This window comes from Lasiodiplodia theobromae, assembly GCF_012971845.1.
Source record: "Lasiodiplodia theobromae strain AM2As chromosome Unknown scaffold_44, whole genome shotgun sequence".
Classification (NCBI taxonomy): Eukaryota; Fungi; Ascomycota; class Dothideomycetes; order Botryosphaeriales; family Botryosphaeriaceae; genus Lasiodiplodia; species Lasiodiplodia theobromae.
In genome coordinates, this window is record NW_023336524.1 from 255105 (window position 1) to 272383 (window position 17279).

The 17279-nt window shown below is 56.2% G+C and overlaps 6 protein-coding genes across 6 annotated transcripts; 4 read left to right on the forward strand and 2 right to left on the reverse strand.

Moving 5' to 3' along the window:
* Positions 1–841: 841 nt before the first annotated feature.
* Positions 842–2143, reverse strand: LTHEOB_11089 (Branched-chain-amino-acid aminotransferase; the record flags this gene model as incomplete). Its single annotated transcript, XM_035507806.1, has 1 exon — positions 842–2143. The coding sequence occupies one exon, from the start codon at positions 2141–2143 to the stop codon at positions 842–844; it is 1302 nt and encodes a 433-aa protein (XP_035366842.1).
* A 1798-nt stretch (positions 2144–3941) lies between these two features.
* On the reverse strand, positions 3942–5007 carry LTHEOB_11090 (Vacuolar membrane pq loop repeat protein; the record flags this gene model as incomplete). Its single annotated transcript, XM_035507808.1, has 3 exons — positions 3942–4088; positions 4142–4831; positions 4912–5007. The coding sequence occupies 3 exons, from the start codon at positions 5005–5007 to the stop codon at positions 3942–3944; spliced, it is 933 nt and encodes a 310-aa protein (XP_035366843.1).
* A 771-nt stretch (positions 5008–5778) lies between these two features.
* LTHEOB_11091 (Cell wall anchored protein) lies at positions 5779–6711 on the forward strand (the record flags this gene model as incomplete). Its single annotated transcript, XM_035507809.1, has 1 exon — positions 5779–6711. One exon carries the CDS (start codon positions 5779–5781, stop codon positions 6709–6711), a length of 933 nt encoding a protein of 310 aa, XP_035366844.1.
* A 1049-nt stretch (positions 6712–7760) lies between these two features.
* Positions 7761–9283, forward strand: LTHEOB_11092 (Neurofilament medium polypeptide protein; the record flags this gene model as incomplete). The annotated part of the gene is made up of 4 exons (XM_035507810.1): positions 7761–8084; positions 8366–8412; positions 8724–8932; positions 8982–9283. The coding sequence occupies 4 exons, from the start codon at positions 7761–7763 to the stop codon at positions 9281–9283; spliced, it is 882 nt and encodes a 293-aa protein (XP_035366845.1).
* A 747-nt stretch (positions 9284–10030) lies between these two features.
* LTHEOB_11093 (ATP-dependent RNA helicase dob1) lies at positions 10031–13408 on the forward strand (the record flags this gene model as incomplete). The annotated part of the gene is made up of 4 exons (XM_035507811.1): positions 10031–10753; positions 10803–10893; positions 10948–13171; positions 13228–13408. The coding sequence occupies 4 exons, from the start codon at positions 10031–10033 to the stop codon at positions 13406–13408; spliced, it is 3219 nt and encodes a 1072-aa protein (XP_035366846.1).
* Positions 13409–14016: 608 nt separating this feature from the next.
* On the forward strand, positions 14017–17094 carry LTHEOB_11094 (Nuclear envelope Cut8; the record flags this gene model as incomplete). The annotated part of the gene is made up of 7 exons (XM_035507812.1): positions 14017–14095; positions 14150–15014; positions 15445–15490; positions 15578–16373; positions 16426–16618; positions 16679–16883; positions 16945–17094. 7 exons carry the CDS (start codon positions 14017–14019, stop codon positions 17092–17094), a joined length of 2334 nt encoding a protein of 777 aa, XP_035366847.1.
* Positions 17095–17279: the final 185 nt, after the last annotated feature.

The window sequence follows — 17279 nt, forward strand, 5'->3', positions numbered from 1 at the left end:
GCGTCCCACGTGCCGCGGCAGGGACAGACGGATGGCAGACACGAATATCACCGAGGGTCAGCAGGTGGACAGGCGGTGACAATCTTGGGTCGAAGGAAGGCGCGGCGCTATGTGGGGGAGCAGCCGAGGGCAACCACGGCTGGACGGTGAGAAATGAAGTCACCGGCTCGCTTGCTGTGCTGCACGTTGTTTGAGAGTCGACCGCTGGCTGCACGCTGCCGGCGAACCATGGTTCGCGCAGCAGGGGTGCACATGGCGTGGGTGGCAGAGCGCATGCATTGCACACTGCCTGGTTGGCTGGTTACCCGATGCGGATGTGCCGGACGGAGGGACCCGCCTGGCGATGGCTCGCTTCCGCCGTGCAGCCCTCAACTCACTTGCCGACTGCATTTCTACAAAGAGTCCGTGAAACCCGCGCGCGGGAGCACGAGTCCGGGAGGTGGAACCCACGGCGTGTTCGCAACTGCGGTCCCGATGCTACTCGTACCGTGGGTTGTCGCTTGCACAAGATGCATCTGCCGCTGCTCGAATCGTCGAGTCCGGAGCACGTCCGTCTATGGTAACACTGAGTTCTTGTATCCCGCCATGCCACATCACCTGCACTGAAGACTGAGGGACCTGCAGCGGCGCTTTCACCCCCTTTTGAGTTCAAAGTAATGCTTCAAATTCTATTGTGCTGTCGCTGATACAGACCTCTAGTCTACAACATTCACTTTTTAACGCCGGCTACCCACAGTTACAAAAGAACAATCATGAATCTTCTCGGTCGAAACGAACGCAGATCCTCCCTTAAACTTTTCTCACAAGCCATGGAAGAGACTCAGCATCTCAGAACTCATGTTCAAGCCTGGCAGCCCTCATCGGGAACAACACGAGCCCACTCGTGATCTTCCTTGCCGTACATGATGTTACGCAGCCAGGTCTTGATGACGTGAGCGTACTTGCCAGTCTCGCCGGCCGCCAGAGGGATCTCGATGTCCTTACCCCTGAAGTGGATCAGACCGACGGGAGCGATGAAGAAGGCGGTTCCAGCAGCGAATGCCTCGACGAGACGGCCCTCAGCTGCAGCGTCGACAACCTCGCTCATGGTGAACTTGCGCTCGACAATCTCAAGGCCCTCGAGCGTCTCCTCGGCTGCGTCGGCGCCAGCCCAGCCGTTGACGAGACGGGTGCGGACGAGCTCGAGCACCGAGCGCCGCGTCACTCCGTCGAGGATGATGCGGTCGTCCAGCGGGGCAGTGATGATCTGCAGCTTGTTCGACTCCGGAGCGCGCCAGACGACGAAAAAGTTGGAGGCGCCCGCCTCCGTGACCAGGCAGTCGTTCCCCAACAACCACAAAATCTGATCAAACCCCCGAGCCCTCGCTTCTCCCTGCGCAATCAACGAAGGACCGTAGTTGGCTCCGAGCTTAGCGTAGCCGAATCCACCTGGCCAGGCTCTTACCATGTCATCGCGGGATGCAAGAAGTTTCAGGCCGGGCTTCGCCAGGGAGCCGGTGGGCTTGTCCAGGTTGGGGAAGTTACAGATGATGACGTACAGAAGCGCACGCTTGGGAACATTGACGCCGAGCGCTTCGTCGTCAGCGATAAAGGTTGGGCGAATGTATAGGAACTGGCCGGCGCGGTCTACGGGCAGCCACTTGGGCCCGTCGACGGCGCAGAGCTTCGCGATCAGCTTCTCCAGTTCCGCCGGCTCGAAGGACGGCAGCGAGATTCGATTGGCAGATGTCAGCAGCCGCGCCGCATTGCGATCAGGCCGGAAGAGACGCAGCTTGCCGTCGAAGCCGCGGTACAGCTTCATGCCCTCGAAGCACTCGGTGGCGTAGTGCAGGCACGATGCCGTCGGCATCAGCGAGAGCGGCCCGTACGGCTTGAGCTCCGGCGTGTGCCAGCCGTGATCTGCCGTCCAGGACACGGTGATCATGTGGTCGGTGCACACCTTCTGCGCGATGACCTCCGCCGAGTTGGGCTCCGGCACGGGCCGCGGGGAAGTGGTGAAGGTCGTGGTGAGCTTGGAGGCATCGAGCTGGGCGAGCTCGTGGCCATTGGACGCGCCCGACGGAGGGTGCTCGACGATGTGGTGCTCAATGCCAGCCTCGGTAAGGCCTGAGACGGTCGTGGGGTTGACGGCGGAGGGAGACATGGTTGGGGTCTGCCTGTGTTGAAAGCCTGCGGTATCGGTATGGACAAGGGAAAGAATTGGAAAGAGATCAACCCGAACCGCCAATTGAAAGAAAATGGACAGCAGATGAAGAGGAAGTGAGGTTCAGAGAGACTGTTTTATACCTACGTAACGGGGCTCCACTCGCACCCGGGGAGAGTGACTCTTATCTGAGGGTGCGGAATGCGGCTAGAAGGAGCATAGGGCGCGCCAACAGCGACTTGACAAACGGCTCAGCGACACCGGTGCTTCCTCGCAGGCTGGGACGCTTAAGCCGGCAAATGGCCGGTCCACTGTCCCTGTGACTGCAGGCGGCACAATGGCCACGTACGCGGCGGTGGCGCGCTGCAAATTTATGATCAAAAAGTTGCCCCAAGAGAAAAATTGTGAACCGCGCTCCGATGGCTGCAAAGCTCATCAAGACGTGGCCGTTCATGCACAGCAGCTTAACGACCGTTGGCGGCCACCATATGGTCCAGCACTCGCTCATCCGAGGACGCGCGAACCTCCCTTAAACCCGTATCTAACCGAGCCGACCCTATCCAGAACTTCATCTGCTTCAGTCCCTCTTATTAAGCCGATGAGATTCCCGTCGTTTGAAAGAGAATTCTATACACATAAGGATGCTGGAGAACATATTGTGCGCCGTCAGGCTAGCCAGATTCGCTTTCCCCCAGCTTTTTGCTATTCAACTCTAGGAAGCTCCATGGAAGCTCCATGGCATATTTCCCGGAAAGACAGCCGAGGCCCATGTGCTTCCCCACATCACGGTAGGCAGGGTTCATCTGCTTTGTGTTGTATTCCTTGGTGCCTGGTTGCCCAAGGCCTTCCTTAACGATGCTGCCGGCTGCGCCGCTTTCTTCCATCATTCATTGCTCACTCCAATGCAAAGAAAATGTATCCCTTTCTATTTTACGGCGCCATTGGGTCCATTCATTTTTGTTGGATCGGTACCCTCAAGACTAAAGCCGAAGTCCGGTTCAGGGCGGTTTAAAGGTACCAGGAACCAGATACCGGATCAACACCCGTTTATCCGCAGTATCTCCTCGTGCCAGTGGCATAGTATGGGGTTGAGCGATATCGGACAGCCTAGGACTCCAAAACCGCAGCAGGTCACAGAGGATTTAGCCTCTCTTCCTCAATGATGAGTCACTGATAACTCGTCGATAATAGGGACTACGGTACCACACGAGTCTTTTTTATTCAGTGAGTTTTTAAGAAGATAAGAAACCTACTAATCTAACTTGATGTAAAGTATGTGTACGTGGGGGTTGACTTGAGCGCCTTGTAGCTGTGTGACCCCTATGGTTGGTGGAGTTGAAAACAATTGGTCTCCCACCCCGGTCCCGAACTCCACTCCAGGGTACAGCCGTTGCCATTAATAGCGAAACAAGTATAGTGCAAGGTCGTAATGATGTAATGTCCCGCTCGCAAAGCCCCTGGAAATTCTAGCAATGTGCCTAAATTAGCTTGCTCAACGTCAGACAGCTCCATTGCGAACAGTGATTGGACCGTAACCAGTTAAGTTGCTCAAAAACGCAGTGATCGCTATGTACAATGATCTAATTGTCTCGTGAAAACACACTAACTTTTTGTTGACCTCTCTGAAATCATTCCCAACTCCAAGCATCAAATATAGTACAGCAAATCCCAGCGAAGGTTGAATGCACTATTTTGCCGGCTTCTCCAGGCGGGTATAACGACTGTTTTTTTGCTCGTTGCCGTCCTGCTTTTATCCTTTATCCGTACCGATGCAAACGTCAATTCATTATTCGCGAAATCAAACGGCAGCCGACTGTTGCGACTTGTCGCCGTAGATGCGGAACTGGAAGAAGATGGCAGCATCTTCGACCATTGTTCCCAGCGACCCAATCAGCCATGGCAGGTTGGTCAAGAAGTACTCCTTTTCGACAGAGTGAAACAGGATCTAATAATCGTCAGTGCAAGAGCTTTGTGGTCCATGCGCCGGATGTGGCTTACCCCCATGCCATACGTCAGGTTGCCCAAGAGGGAAAGCAAGAAGAACAACAAAGACAGGCCCTCGCAGGACTGCTCGCGCCAGTTCTTGTAGATCTGAGGCAGGCGAGCGCCGAGATAGCAGATGGCGCTGGCGTAACCCAGGACCTGAGCCCCCGGAGCAATCTCCTCGTCGCCGGCACCCGCATCAACAGGAGTGGGTCTCCATACCCCCGTAGCCCAAGCGACGGCCCAGCCGACGGCACCTGCCAGGCAGACCCCTAGAATGCTCAGGACGTTCTTCTTCCACTCCGAGGCACCATTCTCCTCCTCGGCAATGCCCGCCAGCGACTCGCGGTGGCCCACGCTGTCCCTGCGGCGGGAGGCGGCGCTGGAACGGCGGCGCGACCCGGGCAGCCCCATGTTGTCGCTGTCACGGCGGCCCAAGAGCGGCTGCTCGACGCTGTCGCGGGTCGAGGCCTCGGACACCTTGCGCACTCTGCGGGCGTTTCGGATGTTGTAGTACAGGCATTGGGCGATCAGGACGAGATCGGCGAAACAGAAGTAGATGGCGAGGGCAATGACGGTGGGCACGAGGCCGGCCCAGACGGCGCCCGCGAGGTTGGCGATGTCGCCGATGAACCAGACGGCGAGGAAGGAGATGGAAATGCCATCGGCCGAGCCTTGCTTGTAGTTCTCGACTAGTTGGGGTACCTGAGGAATGAATGCGCCGTTAGCTCGAGTATATTTTTTAGGGAATGCATAAGAATTCAAGGAGCAGGTATCGACATTACCAATAGGAAGATCCACGCCGCCAGGGAAATAGAGCCGGTAATGCCGCTTAGGGCTTCGTTTGTGGTGAGAGCCGCGTCAAGCATCGTCACGGCCATATTCGGCGAAGGTGGATAGTGGTTGTGTAATAGCAGGTCGCGTGCTGCGAAATCAGTCGGCGCTCATTGCTCGCGCGGCAGCTGCAGGCGCCGGAGACGGCAGATTTTGCTGGTGGATGACGGCAGCCACGCCACCCTGCCTGCGGCCGAACGAACGAGGCGGCCACTTCGGCGCTAGCGACGCACCAGCTGGCCCAGGCCCGCCGGGGGAGCAACGGCCTGCAGGCGTCACGCCGACGCACTGGGTGGGTCCGGTTCCCAGCACTTCCACCCGCCGGTCCCTCACAGTCCCTTTCCGCCGCTTGGGTCGAGCCGGAGCATCGATCCCTACCTGGTTCAGCGACATAGCAGCTCTGGCCAACGAGCGCCCGACACAGCGTGACTGGAACAAGGCGTGCTGCCTGCGCTGCGGGTAAGCGTGCGCTATTTACGGCATAGCCTTACCACCCTACTCGGCCGCTGTCTCGTGTTCATGCCTTTTCTTCCCGCGCCCACCACATTCAATAAACTGCCTTAACATCCCTTCGTTTTGCCGTCAACTGTTCCCTCGCTCACACCAAGGCCTCTCGCTCAACCAACCCATTCGCGCCTTACACATCCACATCGGTCGTTTCGCACCGCGAGCCCCATCGTCCTGCGAGACATACGCGTAATCCACCCTAAGGCTCTCCCTTTTCCACGCTTGGACCCTGCGATCGGCTGCACAGCGTCTTTTCACCCGCTCAACAACCACCGCCCGCACATCTTCGTCGCTCATCATCCACACCAACCATGAGAGGCTTTCCGGCCTTCGTTCTGGCCCTGTGCCTGCTGTTCACCTTTGCCGCCGCCAACTTCCCGGTCGATGCCGAGGATTATGCCCTAGGATTCTTCCACCGCAGGCAGGCAGCCTCTGGAACTGCGTCGGCGCCCAGCACGCCCGATGCCGCAACGGCAGCAACCTCGGCCACCCAAGCCACCTCTACTCAGGAGCCCACGTCGTCCTCCAGCACTCCATCTGCCACTTCGGAGGAGACTACCCAGGCTCCCACCACGACTGCTGAGACGTCTGCTGCCGCGACCAACGACGCGACCACCACCTCAGCTCCCACCTCTTCTGCCGTTGCCGAGACTACTGCGACCACGACTGAGGCAACGTCTGGCGCTGCTGCCACTTCTGCCGCTGCCGGCACCACTGCGACTGCAGGCGGATCCTCTGCAACCAGCTCGGCCACTTCCGCCAAGACGACCTCCAAGACGACCATCACCTCTGCGCTGGTCGCCAGCTCCACCGAGGCATTCACCACGACCATCGTCACCGTCACCAATGGCCAGTCTGCAACCCTCACCAGCACGGGTAGCACCACGCGCGTGTCGACGACCGGCTATTCCACCGTCACCAGTGCGGCGGTCCTGAACAATGACAGTGAGAGCTCGGGCAGCTCGGGAATGAGCTCGAGCACCAAGAAGATCATCGGCGGTGTCGTTGGCGGTGTCGGCGGTGCCATCGTGCTCGGTGCTCTGGCCATCGTTGCATGGCGCATCTGGGGCCGCAAGAAGAACCAGGTCGACGATGACGACGACTACACCCTGGCTGGCAGCAACGCCCACCAGCCGCTGAACACGGAGAAGCGCAACAGCAGCTCGCCCAACGACATGTTCAACCGCACGCTCGAGCAGCACCACACGCCTGGTGGCCGCGTCAACGCCGCAGCAAACTTCTAAGAGTCTCCGCTGGCCGTCGTCACGAGCATCACGATTGAATTAGTCTTGCATTGCAGTGGAGTTGGATCTTTTCTCGTGGGGCGCGCTGAAGCGGCTGCCCCATCATAATTTTGCATTTACAGCCGCGTCCGGCTTGTTTTCATTGTTCCATTCACGAGGTGCATACGTAGCATGCGACGGCTACACGTAGTGTTGAAAAAGAATGAGTTACTACGAGTTCAGTTAGAAAGGCAGCATACCCCTTCTTCTTTCCTTGTTGGGATCTTTCTAGTCTGGAGGCTCGCGTGATTTGGCGGTCTCTGACTGCGCAACTGTACAGTCCTACCAAATAGCAGTATGTAGACAGCGGCGACTATGATCGCCTTCCTAATGCTCAACGTCATAGCAGCAATGACCCCAGCGCAGTGACGAAAGCGACTCATGTATGCGTGGGCTGTGCGGGCGGGAGTGCGCTCTGACCAGGAAGGTCGCGTACGCCGTTTCAGTGCTGTCTCAGAAGCTGGTGACAGTTGCCACTTGCAGCGGTTGCGACGCGCTCGGCGGTCACCACACCGGGCCATGATTGGCGTTTCTCTGCGCTTGTGCCCGATTTCCTCGTTGCACTCCCCATTTTGCCGGCCGGCATGAACGGCCACCCTGCCCATCCTGCTCTTCTTCCTTTTCATGAGCTTTTCCCCATATCACTACCACACTCTGCACCCCACCGGCACTGCCGCCCAGCTCTCGAGTCAGCTTCAACTTGGCTACAGCCGCCGCCGGGCAGCTGCGGGCTTCAGCAGCCGAACCAAAAGACCCGCCCTTCCCACTGCGCCCTGTCGATCTTCTGTCTCACCCTCAGCCAACCGTTCACCAACCGAAGCCAAGCAGTCGTTACAGGCCAGACAATGCTTTCCCCCACTGCCAGGTAGCAGATCTCCAGAGAAGAGGACACAACAAATCTCCGCCACTTGACGCGCAATCACTTCTCCAATACCGAAAAGGACGAGCGCGTGCGTCGTCCCCTCTCTCTGCGAAAGAGGAAGAGAAGGAAAAAAAATAAAAAAATAAAAATGCGGATCCCCTTATTACCAACAGCAACTGCACGGACAACACGGTCACCGAGTCCCGGCCGCCTCTCGGGGGCAGCGCTGCTGCTGCTCTCGTTGTCGTCTGTCTGCAGCGCCAGCGCGAATCCCATCGACATTCGCGGTGCGCTCGGGGCTGCCGCCGCCGCCGTTGTCGCCAAGGACGACGCCGCGCTTCATCTGCCGGTGCGCCGCCAGTCGTCGGACAATTTGCAGACGTTTGGGGAAGCGCTCGGCGGGAAGAGCGCCGCGGCCATTACGGATTCGGGGGACGGGGAGCGGGTTTTTGCGGTCGATGGGGATACTTTTGTGAGTGGATCCCATGTCGTTTCTGTGCTTTCTGAGCTATGCGTTGGTGGCGTAACATGGGAAGCTGTTGGCATAAATGGATGAGGGGCGGAAATGGGGATCCTTTGGGATTCGTCGTTTAAGATTGGACCCGAGTTCTGCAAGAACAGGATGAAGTGCTCTTAGTTGGGGGCCGTTGCCAAGCTGTGCCTGTGGAGATGAGCGGCGTGGAGGCGGAAAGGGACGATGGTGCAGTTTGGAGAAGTGTTTTGCTAACATGAAACAACAGAACTCATTCGCAGAGGCTGCACAAAGGACGTGCGATAATCAGTTCAACGAATGCGCAGATGTAAGTACTAGCTCTTCAGACTCCTTCCTTTAGCACGATGAACCCTACTCTTGAAGAATAGTTTCGCTGTATTACCTTTCATTGCATCTTTTAGGCCCTAGGCCGGTGCTTTTTGTGACTGCATAATCTTGAGAATAGAAAGCGTTACTAATACCATGTCTTATGTAGGCAGCGAACGCTCAAGGAAACAAGGGTGACTTCACTGTGGAAGATTGTAATAAACAGAAGTGTAAGCATAGCCTCGACCTGCATCTGTCTCAATTCCTAGCTTGTCCACACACTTTCTCTGTATCCACGCTAATCCGCTACAGCAAACTGCGCTTCCGCTCAGAGTTCTGCTTCAATAACGACCTTCGGTGCCGTGGCACTGCAAACTGCCGCATCTTCATCGTCATCTTCTTCTTCCTCTTCTTCCTCGTCGTCATCTTCATCTTCCTCCTCATCTTCTTCCTCATCATCATCGTCCTCCTCCTCCTCATCCTCGTCATCATCCTCAAGCACCCTCACGTCCGCTCCGGAAGTTGAAGCTACCACCTCGGCGCCGCCACCACCTCCTCCTCCTCCTGCAGAAACGACCACCTCCGCCGCGCCTGAGACGGCCGCGCCTGAGACGGCTGCGCCTGAGACTACCACGTCCGAACCACCTGAAACCACTGCCGCCGTGGCACCTGCTACTAGTATTGAATCGAGTATCGAAAGCGTGCCGGCAGTCAGCACCACCGCGGCCGCCGTGACGGAACCGACCACAGCTGCCCCTGTCGCTGCCACGTCAGCGGAGGAAACGACAGTGAGCGCCACGCCTACGGGGACGATCAACATCGGACCGGATCCGGACTTCCCTGATTTTGATTTGATTTGTGACGAGCTCTGAGAGCCGCAAAATATTCCCTTGCCTTCTGCATTGTTCCTTTTTATGTATTCCTACAACGTGGTTTGGTCTAGATGAGAACGTTCCATTATCTTCATCATTACTCCTGTTCCATTACATTTCGTGGATTGGTGGCGTTGGGGAGTAGGGGATTCCGGGAACTATGATAGAGTCTGTCGAGCATGGCCCTCCGAACAAAACACGATGGAATCAAAGTATGGTATGCGAATCGACGGAGGCATATATCATTTCGGCAGAGTTTACGACAGACTGAGGAAATTGGAGATACTGTAAAAGAAAGACAATAACATCAAGCTTCGAACGTCAGTCCAGCTTTGCGTTCAATCAATGACGCTTATATTTGAGAATATCATTATGGGCTTCTATTAGTATCTGTAGAAAGATGCGGCACTATGTAGGATCCTTTGGGAGAAGTGGCGGTGGTGATGTGTTCGACCTAATTTATCTGGAATGCATAACAAAGCAAGCGATTCCATTGTTGCACGACCGTACGACGGAGACGGAAACGAGTCCGAGAGGCAGGAAAGTCAGCATGGCAAGTACGTCAGGCCGCGGCGGTAAAGTCTCGGTTCAACGGCGAACGCCGCCGATTGGCTGCTTCGTCCAATTAGGGCAAGAGCGAAGGCCGATCGATCGCGCGGGCGGTCTGGAGTCCAAGCGCAAAAGTTGGTCGACAATTCTGGACGAAAGACACCTCCGCTCCCCAGGCGTGTTCCAACCACCACCGCCATGGACGAGCTTTTCGACGTCTTCGAAGGGCAGCCTGGCCCTGCCCAGGATCAGCCGCCCAAACAGCCCAAGAAGAACAAAAAGAGGCAAGCCAACGGCGATGTCAAGTCCTCGAATGGCGAATCCGCGTCGCCTGCCAACGATGCCACCATGAGCGACGCCCCGCCCGCGCCCCAGGAGGACGCTGCTGCTGCCAACGGTGCTGATGCGCAAGCCATTGCGAAGCGCCTTCGCCGCGACGAGCCCGATCCTGTTGTTACCGATAGCTTCGAGACGGAGCAGTCACGCGAGGTCGCCGCCGCCGCTGGTCTGCAGGCGCAGAAGGATGGTGCCGCCGTCGTGCTGTCTCACCAGGTCAGACATCAGGTCGCGCTGCCTCCGGATTACGATTACATTCCCATCTCCGAGCACCAGCCGCCAGAGCACCCTGCGCGCGAGTATCCCTTCAAGCTGGACCCTTTCCAGCAGGTTTCGGTCCACTCCATCCAGCGCAACGAGAGTGTTCTCGTGTCCGCTCATACATCTGCTGGTAAAACCGTCGTCGCCGAGTATGCCATTGCGCATTGTCTCAAGAACAACCAGAGGGTTATCTACACTAGTCCGATCAAGGCCCTCAGCAACCAGAAGTACCGAGAGTTCATGGCCGACTTTGGTGACGTCGGCCTCATGACCGGAGATGTTACCATCAATCCTACCGCAACTTGTCTAGTTATGACTACTGAGGTATGCCGCAGCAAGTGAAGCGCTCATCCTGCATGCTAATCGTTGGCAGATTCTGCGCTCCATGTTGTACAGAGGCTCCGAGATTATGCGCGAAGTCGCCTGGGTTGTCTTCGACGAGGTTCACTATATGCGCGATAAGTGTACGTCAGATTGGGTTTTTGAGAATCTGTGGCAGCAATACTGACTTGGAACAGCTCGTGGCGTTGTCTGGGAAGAAACCATCATTCTCCTGCCCGACAAAGTCCGTTACGTCTTCCTTTCCGCCACAATTCCCAACGCTATGCAATTCGCCGAATGGATCACCAAGACCCATAATCAGCCTTGTCACGTTGTATACACCGACTTCCGACCCACTCCTCTCCAGCACTACTTCTTCCCCGCTGGCGCCGATGGCATACACTTGATCGTGGATGAGAAGGGTGTCTTCAGGGAGGAGAACTTCCAGAAGGCAATGCAGACCATCTCAGACAAGGCAGGAGACGACCCGGCCGATGCCATGGCAAAGCGCAAGGGCAAAGGCAAGGATAAGAAGCTCAACAAGGGCGGTCAAAAGGGTCCCTCGGATATCTACAAGATTGTCAAGATGATCATGATGAAGAACTACAATCCGGTCATCGTATTCAGCTTCAGCAAGAGGGAGTGCGAGAACCTTGCCCTGCAGATGAGCACGCTTTCCTTCAACGAGGAATCCGAGAAGCAGCTCGTTACCAAGGTGTTCAACAGCGCCATTGAGTCGCTCAGCGAGCAGGACAGGGAGCTGCCGCAGATCCAGCATCTGCTGCCGCTTCTGAAGCGCGGCATTGGCGTACACCACTCCGGTCTCCTGCCTATCCTCAAGGAGACGATCGAGATTCTCTTCCAGGAGGGTCTGATCAAGGTCCTCTTCGCCACCGAGACTTTCTCCATCGGTTTGAACATGCCTGCGAAGACTGTTGTTTTCACGAGCGTCCGCAAGTTCGATGGTGTGTCTCAACGATGGGTGACACCATCCGAGTTCATTCAGATGTCTGGTCGTGCCGGAAGACGTGGTCTTGATGACCGTGGTATCGTCATCATGATGATCGACGAGAAGATGGAGCCCACTGTTGCAAAGGAGATCGTGCGCGGTGAGCAAGACAAGCTCAACTCCGCCTTCTACCTGAGCTACAACATGATTCTGAACCTGATGCGTGTCGAGGGTATTTCTCCGGAGTTCATGCTCGAACGTTGTTTCTTCCAATTCCAGAACACTGCAAGCGTTTCTGGCCTTGAGAAGCATTTGAATGAGCTGGAGCAGATGAAGACGCTCATAACCATCCCCGACGAGAGCAGCATTCGCGATTACTACGACTTGAGGCAACAGCTCAACCAGTACACCAAGGACATGAGGGATGTCATCACCCACCCGAACTACTGCCTGCAGTACATGCAGTCGGGTCGCCTGGTGCGCATCAAACACAAGGATTTCGATTTCGGTTGGGGTGCTGTGGTGAACTTTACGCACCGCAAGCCTGCCAAGGGTCAGAAGGCTTCCGACATATCACCTCAACAGTCGTACGTCGTCGACGTGCTGATCCAGGTTGCAAGCGACGTGACCTTTGCCCCGCAATCTAACCAGGAATTGCCCCAGGGTGTGCGCCCGCCTGGACCTGGCGAGAAGGGCAAGATGGAAGTCGTTCCGGTGTTGCTCTCCTGCATCGATTCCATTGGCCATCTCCGCATCTTCCTTCCGCCGGATCTCAAGTCCGCTGACCAGAGAAACTCGGTTCGCAAAGCTCTTGAGGAGGTCAAGAAGAGGTTCCCTGACGGCATTGCCATTCTTGACCCCATTGAGAACATGGGAATCACGGACGACAGCTTCAAGAAGCTTCTACGCAAGATTGAGGTTCTGGAGTCTCGTTTATTGTCCAACCCGCTGCACAACTCGCCCAGGTTACCTGACCTGTACGACCAGTATGCCGGCAAGGTCGAGCTTGGCAACAAGATCAAGGAGGTCAAGAAGCAGATCAACAACGCCCTCTCGATTATGCAGTTGGACGAGCTCAAATGCCGTAAGCGTGTGCTCAGGCGTCTGGGTTTCATCAACGAAGCGGACGTTGTCCAGCTCAAGGCCAGAGTGGCGTGTGAGATCAGCACTGGTGACGAGCTTGTGCTGAGCGAACTCCTTTTCAACGGCTTCTTCAACGAGCTCACACCTGAGCAGTGCGCTGCTGCTCTGAGCTGCTTCATTTTCGAGGAGAAGAGCAACGAGACGCCGACTCTGAGAGAGGAGCTCGCAAAACCTTTCCGTGACATCCAGGCTCAGGCACGCATCATTGCGAAGGTGTCGCAGGAAAGTAAGCTGGCTGTCAACGAGGATGAATACGTTGATGGCTTCAAGTACCAGCTGATGGAGGTCGTGTTTGCATGGTCCAAGGGTGCAACCTTTGCAGAAATCTGGTAAGTTATAACCAACGCCCCGACGCACAAATTCCTGCGGCTAACGTAGATTGTAGCAAAATGACGGACGTGTACGAAGGCAGCTTGATCCGGCTCTTCCGTCGTCTTGAGGAGCTTCTGCGGCAGATTGCACAGGGTGCCAAGGTCATGGGCAACAACGAGCTTGAGCAGAAGTTTGAGAAGGCGCTCGAGGCGATCAGGAGGGATCTGGTGGCTGCACAGTCCTTGTACCTGTAAGCAGTGAATGCTATGCGGCTAGCTGAAGTTTAAAGGGAGAGCGCTGGGGCATGGTGCATGTTCAGCGAGTGGCATTGCGGCGGCGTTGGGTGTTCGGCTGAGCTCAATTGCAGGATCCGCTTGGGCGTTAACCTTAGATAGTCGAATGTTTGTTTGGCTAAAAGCAGTGCTTTACAATAGTAATGAATGGAGAAGCACGCGGCGCGAGATCGCGCGCGGCGCAGCGCCCGAGTGGCGCACGGCAGCACGTGTGCAGATTTTGCGAACGGCGTGACAGCACATGCGACTCACCGTATTTCTTTGCAGTATAGACGGCCCTGTCGGTTGTGGTGGAGACCAGGGCGTTCGAGCGCCTTACTGCCCTCGGGCAACGGTGGTCCGGGCACGGCTTGGCTGAGCCTAGCTTTGGGTCCTCTTTGGCCTGGCAATCGGCAGCCCTTTGGACGCCGGGCCTGCAGCTAAACATCCACTGACACCTCGCTGTCCCACCTCGTTCTTTCATCATCCACCTCACCTGCGCTCCCTCACGCTCTTCCAGTGGGCGTCGTCCACATCTCCATCCTCTCGGCCACCTCATCTCCGCTGAAACAGCGAAAGGCCCGCCAGCCATGAACAGCGTCCTCGCCACTTCTCCCTTCTCCGCGCCGCATCTTCTCCAGAACACCCGCCTCTCGCCAAACCGCTCCAGTGCGTCTCGACTGCAACGGCCGCCTGTTCCCCGGACGCTGACATGCCCTGCAGTGCCCCCCGCCCCGAACCAGATGTCCTCGCGCAAGCGCAAAGCCGACGAAGATCATGCCGACACCGACGAACGCATGTCTGCATCCCCCGAGCGCTCGCCCTCGATGGGCCAGCGATCCCTCATCCAGCCTGCGGCCCGCCACGGCAGTAAGCGTCTGCGCACAAACATTAGCGGCCGCCCCCTCGGTCTTTCCCGCCTGCTGGAGACGCTAGGGCCCGAAGACATGAGGAGTCTCCTTCAATCAATCTGCGAGCGCCACCCAGACATTGGCGCCGAGGTCGTCAACACCGCTCCCCGGCCTAGCGTCGCCTCCGCACTGCAGGTGCTCAACAACTACGAATCCGCTCTCCAAGCCGCCTTTCCCTTTGGCAATCGCAACACCTCCGACTACGCCTACAACCGAGTCAGGCAACCTCTGCACGACCTTCTCGAATCCCTCAAGGACTACACCCCGCACTTCCTCCCGCCGAACGAGATGCAGCCGGCTACATCCCTTGACTTCCTTGATGGCGCCACCGAAATCCTCCACAAACTGCCCAACTGGGATACTTTCCAGCACAACCGCCACAAGCAGGAAGCATACGAAGAGATGGCAAAGGCTTGGGCGATGGTCGTCAGAGAGGCGGGAAAGAGGGGTGGCGGCATTCAACTTGGATACGGCGGCTGGGATCAAAAGATTTCAAAGCACAATGAGCTTTCCGGTGGCAGGATGCAGGAGGCCGTCAACGAACTGCGGTCGCACCTGGGCTGGATGGGCGGCAGCAACCCTGCCGGCCAGCAAGCAGGCGTGGGCACCAATGATATACGGCAGCAGCTGCTCAACGGTACATATGGCTTAGGTGCTCCCGTCCGCGTCGGTCCTTGGTAAATCACAAGAGTGGGGCAAACGAAGATTTCACGTCACCGGCCTGTAAACCGCTGAGCGACGTTTGGGGGGGTTCTGGCTTTTCTTTCTGATATCAATTAGTGCAAGGCGGGCGTTCTCTGATGCTTTGGCGAACAGGCCTCCTTTTTCTTTCCTTTTTTTGCTCCTTATCACACCACGGTCTCATAAACATCTTGTCTCCTACTATAGCTCATTACTGGCGTTGGGGGTGCATCGTCCAAGAATGGTTGGGTTTATGCGGGCATCTGAGTTTCTGTCTGATTTGGCTTTTCTCTGTTCTCCTTCTGGATGCACACCTCATCCGTCGTTTGAGCACTGCATCATGATATCAAATGGCGCCCCATCTACTAGCGCACGTAAAGCATTCATAGCTTTCAGGGTAATGGAAAATTTCGTTGATCCTACCAGCCGCGGTGGCTTGTCTTCTGTCATGTGTCGTTCTACGGAATTTGCTGTATGTTTGTTTCGTCGATGATGGTTTGGGGTGAGGCTCGTGACATTCACTTCCAAAGAGCAACTGGAGCTAACGCCTGTGTCACAGCGGTTCTGCAAGTTTGCACTGGGTGGACAATGCTTTCATCCACTGGACGCGGCCCGGGTGGTTGGCCTTAGGTGGTTCCTTCTTTCCTTCCCGACGTCGACCCTGTGCGCGCTTTCCTGGCTCGACCGACCCGCCGTCACCGGGACGCGCCTTCTTCTTTCCAACTTCACCGCGACGCTTTTCTTCCGCCGTGGTCTCACTCTTTTGCTGCTCAGAACGACCCACTCCCTCCGCGGCGGCCCGTACAAGGCTGCAGGAAGGACACCCTCATTGTCGTCGCTCAACTTCACTCTTGACACGCACCGCTTTGGTGCCGGTGCCAGGAACTCCTACATCGCACGGCCAACACGGCCGCACCTCACCCGCCTACATCGCCCATCTCACTCGGTGGAGCAGCAAGCCAGAAAGCACCAGCAACCTACTGGCTTGTTCGCCATGGCTGTCCTCAAAGGAATCAACGGGTTGCAAGTGCAGATATTGTCGCCTAAGGACTCGTACAAGGAAGAGTACCACGACACTGACAAGGAGCAATCTGACAACGTCGCCACGCAGTACATTGAGGCTGAATCTGGCCAGGAGTTTCACATCGAGTGGCACTTCCAGCCTGCCTTCCCGTTCAAGGATAACCACATCAGGAGTTCCGTTCACTTGGACGGTAAGGAAGTCGACAATATTATCTGCGATACGAAGCGACTCCAAAGATGGGAGGGTTACCGGACCGTACTTTCTGGGGCTCGCTTCAAGAAAAATGGGAAGTGGTATGAGCTTCCGTTCTCGTTTGCGGATCTGAACATAGGTATGGATAACCATCGATTATTCCAATCGCTTGTGCTGATTTCTTGGCGTAGATGAAGATAATCATGGCCTTAACAACACTGGTCTCAAGGAGAAAGTCAGCTGTCTCGGAGAGATCAGCGTACGACTCTGGAGGATTGAGAAGACTGGCGAAAGCAAAAGTAGCACCAATCAGCCCTCATTCAAGTCGCTGAAGACTGTCCCGGAAAAGGCTTTGAAGGGCCGAGCTGTCTCGCAGCAGGCACAGTATGTTAATACGTATCTGGTCGTTCTCAAGGAAAGAGAGATTGCTGATTTGTTGCAAAGCTTAGGAGATGAGCGTGTCGTGGCCGACGTGAGTGTATCGCATGTGCGTTACATCAACCCTTACGATAAGCCATTCGCAGTCTTCAACTTCCGCTACAGGTCTCGCTCTGGGCTGGAAGCACTGGGATTGATCGCAGCTCTTGAGGATCGTCCCATCGAGAGTCTCAGCAACGAAGAGCTGAGAGAGCTAGTGAAGCGGCAGCAGGTAGGCAACTAGTTTCGTTACAAAGCAAGATGTCTCGAATCCTTCTGACACTTAAGTATAGGAGCAACTCAAAGCCACATCCCAAGTCAAGACGGAAGTGAAGATCAAGCGGGAGCGAGAAGATGACGACGGCGCTGAACGGAAGATTAAGCGGCAGGATCGTTCGCGTACGTCCGAGGACGTGGAGACGGTCGATTTGACCGAAGTCTAAGCAACTTTGGCATGGGGGAGATGGTATGTAGTTTTGCTACAGTCCGCTTGAAGTGGCTCTAAGGCATACGGACTCGGTCGCTGGCTAAAGGAAATTGTTCTAATCGGTGGGGTGGTTCTACGCTAGATAGCGAAAAGCTGCAGATATAATAGCTGGATTGCTACAGAGGATATGGAATCAAGTGG